The following is a 9,137-nucleotide window of genomic DNA, read 5'->3' on the forward strand; positions in this document are numbered from 1 at the left end:
GTACTGTTTTGCAGCCCATTGAATTCTAGTAGAAGAAAGTACTAGTTTCAAATCGTTAAAAATTACTGCTGATTGTTTAGAATTATATTTTGTCGAATATTTGTGTTTTTTTTCTATACAAAAATAAATTGGGTTTATTTGTTTTTATGGAATCAGTTTGAACAAAAAAAAATCTAAGAAATCAACACAAATTTTTTGCCATTTGACACATGCACTTTATTTGACTAGAATTCAATGGGCTGCAAAACTGCATACTCAGAATCTTTCTAGGAAATCCAATTAAGAAAGCTCGAAATTTTTACGAAAATTTGTTGAATTTATTTTTTTAGCATTTCACAAAGTTTTCAACTTGGATTTACACGGAGTTTGTGAAAAAAATAACCATGTTTTTATAAAAAAATTACCAAAATTAAATAACAAAAAAAAAAATAATATTTATGTTAAAACTTGTGAAAATGTGATGCGGCTGTAATTTGTTCGACCACTGTACGTAGGGGTGTATGTTAGCCATTTTCATTTATTTGAACCTAAGCACGTTCATTTTATTTCATTTCGTTGCAGTTCGCCGCTAATGTCGGCCATTAGTGTAAAATTGATGACCTACCCATGGATGTGGCTGTTCATGAAGAATCCATTTGAAGGAGCACAATGCGCCATACGTCTAGCCACCGATCCAAAGCTTAAGAACGTGAGCGGCGAATATTTCAAGTGAGTATAAGTCACACACATGCCTTTAGAAGGTGTGGGTTTGTGTGTGCTAGAAAGCCTTGGCAGTATGTATTTTATAGTTTAGAACTAAACTACTATGTAGTCTGGTATTGACTAAATGAAAAATGAAGCAAAATCTAATTGCTTATTTAAGAATTTTTCAATCTTATAAAATTGCATTAAAATGTTTAATGCGGAATCTGATAAGATCCCTGTAGGGAAACGAACTAGTACGGAACTGGTTCGGTTCTAGTGCGTTTGGAACCATGACTAGTACGCGTTACTTGTCTTTTGCAATCTAGCGACTCGAGAATTTAACATTGCGATGTCCTAGGCAGTGTCCATTGTCCCCGGTTGCATCCCTTTGGCTCTAGTTTCAAACCAGTTCCAAAATCGACAGATGTGATCTAGTTCGTTCTGCATCCCTTCATCCCATCATCTTTTCCTATAGTTCCGAACTGGACTGGTGAGGGTTCCTTTTTTGAATCGCGGCTCACCCGGTAAGGGGTTACCAACAAATTACTCAAAAACTTTAAGCCTGCTGAGGGTGAGGGTTTAAGATTATGTTGTAGGCGGCCCACCTACCCCCCTTACCCTCCTTTATTTTCAAATCCTGGTTCCCTTTTGAAATATTTACGGGTGGTGAACCTCAGAGATTTTTGGGCTAAGTAGTTTAGAAAAAGTACTGCCGGGTTCCATTTTGGAAAGCATAACGACGCTGGCGAAATTTAAAATGAAAATTCAGCATATTGTTAATGATTTTTTTTTATTCTTTGCGAATGGAAAGGGCTCGAAATAAAGATAATAAAATTCAAAATATATAATTTTAGAAATTAGAATTTTAGAATTTTTAAATAAGGACGGAAAATAATCATTACTTTTTTTTAATTTTAACTAAAAAAATTAACAAGTTGTAATCGTCGTAAACAATTTTAACTATACTCACGTATTTCTGTTGATACGTCCGAATTTAGTTAACAATAATTTTTATTTTACGAGTTTAACCAATAGAGATTAAAAATAATAATTAATATTTGAGTTTTATTTTTTAAGGAATCAGTAAATTATCATTATTTTTAAGTGGAAAAATAAATTTCAAAAACAATGATTATCTCTGAGCGAAAAAATAAAAAGCATAAAATAATCATTATTTGTATTCGAAAAAATAAATATTAAATAATAATTATTTCCGTTGAGCCAAAAAAAATAAAACTCAATAATAACAATTATTTTTGTAAATAAAAATCATAAATTAATGATTGAATGCTGATTAAAATTATTTTACTCATAATGATTGCCGTCCCTGCTTTTAAAATTTAAAAAAATATTGTTTTGTGAAAGTACCACATTTCCTGCTTTTGGACTGGCGCGGAACTAGTTACTATCGGACTGATTCGTTTTTGTCGAAAAATAACTAGTACTGAACTAGAAATTTGGTTCACTAGTTCGTGTTTTCCCTACAGGGACACTGCAAGCATTGCACTTTTTTTTTTTTTTTTTACCAGTAAAAATTTGTATCTTTTCTCAAAAAATTCATAAAACTGGTTACGGTACAAGGTAACCGATGCTGGCAGAAGAAGTGACTAAATTTCTACGTCATTGTCTCCTACCGCTTATATATGTACATATGTATATGTATGTACACAAGCTTGCATGTACATATATGTTACTTACTGCAGTTCTATTGCAAAATTCAGTAATCCAAGTTGCTGCAAAATATCCTTTTTTTTGAATTTATTACAAACTTACAGCAAGTAGTAGTGGCTCATTCTAATGCTCATAAATTATTTGTTTCTTTTTCTTACACTTTTGCTGTTTTAGTGATTGCGAAGTAACACAATCGTCCTTGCAGGGCCGTGATATAGCTTTATCGAAAAAATTATATATGCAGACAATCAAAGAACTGGAGAAAGTTACCAAATTAAGTATTGAAAAGGATGTTGGAGATGGAACTTTAGCTTTGGAAATGGATCAGACGCAAACAGCGGACTGTAGCGAGCAAGGAAATCATGACAAGCAGCATAAACAAGAAAAGCAGAAAAAGAAACAGTTGCAACAAAGAAAATAACGAAAAGCGTAAAATCACGTTACGTTGATTTGCAACATTCGGCGCAAAAAAAAATATTTTAAATAAGAGCTGCAATACATTAATTAAGAATTTTTAATAAAATTTGTTCAAAAATATATCTATTTATAAATATACTTTTATATAAAATTGCTAATGCTGGGGCTGTACGGCGAGGGTTGCAGCAAAAACTACTGAACCCATTTGACTGATAAGATTTTTAAAACTTTGTATCGTTACCTAAATTGACAAGGGCTATAACCAACAAACTTTCTATTCTACAGCAGAAGCAAAAATTATTATAAAACAAGTAAAGAAGTATAAGTTCGGGCGAAACCGAATTTTATATACCCGGCGCAGTTATCAAATATCAACTTTCTCTCAACTACCTTTACATGATAAGCAGGGGTGTTTTTCCCCGATTTCAAACGTTTTCTTAATATACTGACCTAATGAAATCATTGAATAAATTTTGGTAGAAATCGATAAAGCGGTTACCGTGATCGACCTTTGTAGTCATAAAGTGGGCGGTGCCACGCCCAATTCCTAAAAGTCTATAATAGTCTTGTTTATTGTTAAGATACTGTTGTAAGTATTAACGTGAAGTAAATAAGCGCACTCTGTTTTTCAAATAACGGAGTTTTCGTATTTTTGAAATTTACCGTTATACGGGAAGGGGGTGTAATTTACGTCCGATTTGAATAATTTTTAACAAATTGCTTTTCCGTTCCAAGATTATAAGGTGCACCAATTTTAGTTGAATTTGATGAATCGGTTACCGAGATACATATTTGTGGTCATAAGTGGGCGGAGCCACGCCCAAAATCCAAAAATTTATAATAATCTAATTTTCTGCTAAGTGATTATTGCAACCACCGATTTTGAGTGAATTCGTGTTTCTGTAAATGACCGTTATATGGGAGGTGGGCGTGGTTATTGCCCGATTTCAAAGATTTTCAACAGATTTCTTAGCTGGACCCTAACTACGGCTCGCACCGAAGCAGCTACAGAGATACATCATTTCATTATAAGTGGGCGGGGTCGCGCCCAGTTTCCAAAAAATTTTATAATAATATTTGCTTTTACCATAATTCCACTTCACATACCAATTTCTATTGAATATTGACTGAAATATCGTAGTTTTTGCATATCTCGAAAATACCGTTATATGCGAAGTGGGCGTGGTTACAGTCCGATTTCGCCCATTCAATACCAACCTGCCTGGGAAATCTACATACCAGAATTTCGTTGAAATATCTCAGTTTTTGCTTGAGTTATCTTGTACACGGACGGATAGACAGACATGGCTTAATCGACTTCTCTTTTCATTCTAATCATTTATGTATGCATTTGTCTATATCTATCTCGGTTCATACTGGCTATCACAAATAACCGTTATGTGAACAAAATTGTAATACCCTTGTGCAGAAGTGCGCTCGGGTATAAATAGAATCAAAAACAGATCGATGGCTGAGTGGAAGCTCGACCTATCTTGGCAGCCAGTTCGAAACGCCCTATCTCAGAAAACTTTTCCAGAACTCCCTACTTCAGAATTTGATTACAAACGCCCTATTTCAGAATATTATTGAAAAACACCCTATCTCAGAATTCGGTTCAAAAACGCCCTATCTCAAACGAAAATACATTGAAAATAAGCTGGGATAGGGAGTTTTTGAATCGGCATCTAAGATAGGGCGTTCTTCAACCAAATACTGAGCTAATTCGGAAATAAACAGGCAGGCTCTGCAATTCATTATGTAAATAAAGACGCCTAAACGTATACCACAAATCTGTTTCTTTTCGTGTTGTATCTTTCAAGCATTTGTGCAAAGAAGTAATGTCGCAAAACTGATAAACTTCAATGGACAATATCTCAGGTTTAAAACAAGACATCTCGTTGAGTTAAACAGCATTATCAAGGGGAAATATTTTTCTTTCAAATGATTTATTCAATTTTGTAAAACAACAAACTATTCTTGATGAAAATACATGAAGAATATAGCGAAAAATCGGGTTTTTCGTATGTTTAGGCACAAATATCTCGAAAACCTAAGCCAATAGAGCAAAACATATTTTGGATTCAGATTAAGTGCAACGAAAACCTTTAGAAAAGTATAAGCTAGTCCCAGGGCCTGAACTATAGGCCTTAAAGGCCTGTGTTATTAAATAATTTGAATTTTATTGTTCAACAGCTGGCAACTCTTTTCGAAAGAATAAAACCAGTTTGCACATCTTCAGGTCCTTTAATTTGACATCCCATTTTTTTTAAATCGAGCCTACGTTGCAGTTTTTTTATCCTGGACAAAAAATGCCATCGCGTATTATATATGTATATAGATTTGGCGTGATTAAAATAAAGCCAAGGGTAATACCAGCAAATCCGATTTTTTATGCTTCAGCAATTATGTGCATTAGCCATGAATATTCATACATTTATGTATTTAGAATGTAAAGATTAACAAATAAAGCCATAAGCAAATTTTTGGCATGAATTGTACATATTGCGTTTTTTTTAGAAGTAAAATTTGCCCCTGATTGATGGTATTGAAATCGAGTGGCCATTTAAAAAAATTAGTACTAACTCACACTCTCCAAAGTCAATCCGTGCAAAAATCCATGTTGCTCTTATGTGTATTATCCTTTTGCTTTGCAAATTATTTGAATTTCCACCAATTATTTTCAAATTGAATTAACATTTTAGGCCAGCCTATTTGCGACAAACCTCGGCATGAAAAGAGCTCATTTTCTTTTGTTAATTCGCTTTTGTTAATTCCTACAATTCCCTGTTTTACTTTCCTTTCATTAACCACATTCAAGTATTCGCCCAATTATAACTTGTCCATTAATTCGAATTTTGTAGGTCGAAGTGGCAATGAAAACAGCAAACTGTTGCTGCTTTTGGCACTTAATAGCTTCTTCTAAAATTAAGTAGATAAGTAAGTAGTTAATGCCGAAAACGGTTTAGAAGCAAGAGCGAACTAAAAGCGCAATACACGAACACACTTGTACATGGCATTAAAGTAAGTAAAATATTTATGTGAACCTTTGGTTTTTCTCTATATATATATGTAGTATACACCCTTTAAGTTTTATAATTTAGCATTTTTCCGTAAAATAGTTGCTCCTACTTTCACGTTGCTTTTACAACTATGAAGGTATGTATAGAAAATATCACTTCTACGTTGCATATTTACTAGGGTGATTGACACCGTTTTTCCGAAACCGGTTTCCATCAGTTTTATATTGGGTCTTCTAGGCTGAGGCATTTGCAATCCTCAAGGTCATATGCTACGTACTGGAATATAGTTGGAGGGAAGTAGTTGACGTGTCTGCAGTGACAGCCACGCTGCACTTAAGGCATTGTTCAGCCCATGATAAAAACATAGCAAGGTAGAACCGTTCTCTCAATTTGTCGGCCATGACTTTTTTTTGAAGTTTGCCAACATTTTAAAATCATATAAAAGTGAAAATAAAAAATTGAAATTGTTCGAAATTGTTGTTGCTTGAGATTGAAAATGAAAATGTGTGTGTGAGTTTGTGAGTAAATTTAAAAATTAAATTGTTTGGAAACGTCAAGAATTTTAAAAGCGACTCTTAGCGGTTCTACCTTACTATATTTTTATCATGGTTCAGCCCCTTGCTACTTCCAAACTTGTTCGGCAATGCAAGTCTCGAAAAAATGTGTTGGTAAACATAACGACGAGCTTACTTTACTTTGGATTCCAAATCACTCGGGAGTACCTGATAATGATATATGCGACTATGTGGCCAGAGTTGGCTCAAACCGGGCATTCCTCGGTCCGCAAACAGTTATAGCAGCCCCCCTAACTATTAGGTATGAGGAATTTGGCCGCGATGTGTTGAGAGACGAATACTTGAGCTCTTTTGGTTTATTCGTAAATCGTGCGGATTTAAACCGATTTCACTTCGCTCTCGGTTATTAACTGTTCATCCAGGTGTCTTTTGCGCTTGACCCCCTTCTAAGATGTGCTGTGTAGGCACGATATCCGTCCTACAAAATCTGCATCCATCCATAAATTCTCAGTTTAGTCAGGTGGTAGTTCGGGTGGTTTAAACCCCCCAGTGGAGGGAAATATGAATATTAAAAGTTGGGGGGATTTAAAAATAGGTTAGCACTATTTGACATCGGGGGGCAAAACAACATCAAGTGTCATTAAAATATGTTAAATTCCCCACAGACTTATAGACAATTTTGACCAATTTGTGAAAATGCGGAACTTTAGGCCCCTCGAGGTACATCTTTCCGTTGTCCGATTTTAAAATTTTTTTGCAGAGCACGTTTTTATGACCAAATGAACATTTATACGGGGAGTCTTGCTTTGTAGCTTACCAAAAATTGTCTCCTAACATCTAAGGCTCAGGCTAATGTGCAGGCATGGGCAAAGAACGAGCACACAATGGGCTAACTTTGATGTTGACTCAGTATTGAAAGAATTTTTATCTATACCTCGGTGAATTGCATGTGCCTTTTCTTTGATTTTCCTAAATTATATCCACAATTAAATACAATATGCTGAATAAAATATCTGGTTAAAAATAATTTTTCTGTAATGTATTTTATTGTATACACCAACAAAATACACTATAGAAAATTTATTTTTAACCCGATAACCAGTTAACCTTGCAAGCGTGAACAACCACACTGATATTTTTAGTTGTTACGAATACTTTACATTAAAAGCTTATCAAGGCACTCCATCACCAGTTAAAATGTTGCCTGATCAGATCTGAGGGCCTTGATAACCGCTTGGCTGCCAGGCAAGATCGCGATCTTCTGATTCAGGTAGTATCGCTTGATGTTAAAGTCCGCGCGCCTTTCTGTGGCGAATGTTTCGACATATGTGGACATATGTTTTCTTATGTCTCATCAGTGTACCAGGCTATAGGGTTTTGGTTTATCCGATCTGCCTGCTGAAGTCTTCTTAGTACTTAAATCAGTTGTTAAGCTTAACCATGGTATCCCTTGGTATTGCTATTTCGGGGCACTTCTTTATCAGAATATCGAACTTCGTAATAAAGCTCTTTTTGACTGAGTCTGTATGTGAATATGAAGACGGGTAATACATTCTGGAGTTTTTCCCGAAAAAGGACTGGTGAAGCGCATTAAGTGTGAATTTCTCACTCATTATTTTCTATTTTATATGTAATCCGAAATACTTTGAATCCATTTTGCTTTATTTATATCTAAATTAAATCTGTACTAATTTCTAGCAGTCGTTTTTTAATTACGGTCATTATTTCTTACTAACAGTAAATGTTCCTGTAGAGAAGATATGTAAAAGAAGCCCGATTTATCCGGTTTTTTCTTAATTTGAAAATGGACGAGTTTTCTTTAAAATTGCCATTTTCAAATAACTTGAAAACCGGGTTTCAAACACCCTAATATATGTTTATATATACGTAGTACATATGTGTGTTTTACTTTACGATTTTTGGCTAGCTGCCAAGTGAGGCACAGTCATTGCCCTAATTTTTTTTTTATATTACAAAATTATGTCGTGCTCCCTTTAAGAGTTTGCCTGCCTTCAATGAATGGGCATCGACCGTTCCACTTTTTTGGTCAAGCAATGAGAAAAAGGGTATAATCAAGTCACTGCCCGGCTGAATACGCCAACTAACAAGCATGCGGAAATGCATGGATAAAGAAAAGCTGCATAAATAAGTTAAAGCAAATTCTAAAAAGCTTTTTTCAACAACTGCAGTGTTGCCTAGTGTTGAGGTCAGCACAGCGAAAATGCTATACGTTATATTTTTACTCATACATATCTGTGTTCGTATGGTTTAGTAGCTTATCGTCGAGAAGCTGGCTATATCCTTTAAACGACAAAAATAAGATAAGACTTAATAAGAATATTGACTTGCTAGTATCGGAACTATTTCTTGCACGTTTATTTGCTAAAAGTTCTTCAACGGCTACTATGCTGCGAATGCGGAATTATACTAAAGCCAGCCTTTCGACATAAGCTACTATTCCATATGAACACAGATGTATACATTATAGATGTGACTGGTAAATCTGTATAAGTATTTGCATGCATAAATATGTTGGTACTTTTCATGCTTAAATATACATAGTATATGTAATAATGAAATAGTATCAGAAGTAATACATTATAAATGTATGTATGTATTATTATGTATGTACATATGTAGTCTACTGAATTCTAATAACTCAATTTCTATCCCTTTAAGTAGAACTTCATTCCTCATACAACTTTACGTTTTAGTAAANTATACATTATAGATGTGACTGGTAAATCTGTATAAGTATTTGCATGCATATGTTGGTACTTTTCATGCTTAAATATACATAGTATATGTAATAATGAAATAACATCAGAAG

At 34.3% G+C, this 9,137-nt stretch overlaps 1 protein-coding gene across 1 annotated transcript; it reads left to right on the forward strand.

The window, feature by feature from the left end:
* Window positions 1-563: 563 nt before the first annotated feature.
* Window positions 564-2,849, forward strand: LOC108372127 (uncharacterized). Its single transcript, XM_017627777.1, has 2 exons — window positions 564-708; window positions 2,530-2,849. Exons 1-2 carry the CDS (start codon window positions 572-574, stop codon window positions 2,774-2,776), a joined length of 384 nt encoding a protein of 127 aa, XP_017483266.1. The 5' UTR covers window positions 564-571; the 3' UTR covers window positions 2,777-2,849.
* Window positions 2,850-9,137: the final 6,288 nt, after the last annotated feature.

This window comes from Rhagoletis zephyria, unplaced genomic scaffold (genome assembly GCF_001687245.7).
Source record: "Rhagoletis zephyria isolate East Lansing unplaced genomic scaffold, Rhagoletis_zephyria_1.1 Rzeph_scaffold_05467, whole genome shotgun sequence".
NCBI lineage: Eukaryota > Metazoa > Arthropoda > Insecta > Diptera > Tephritidae > Rhagoletis > Rhagoletis zephyria.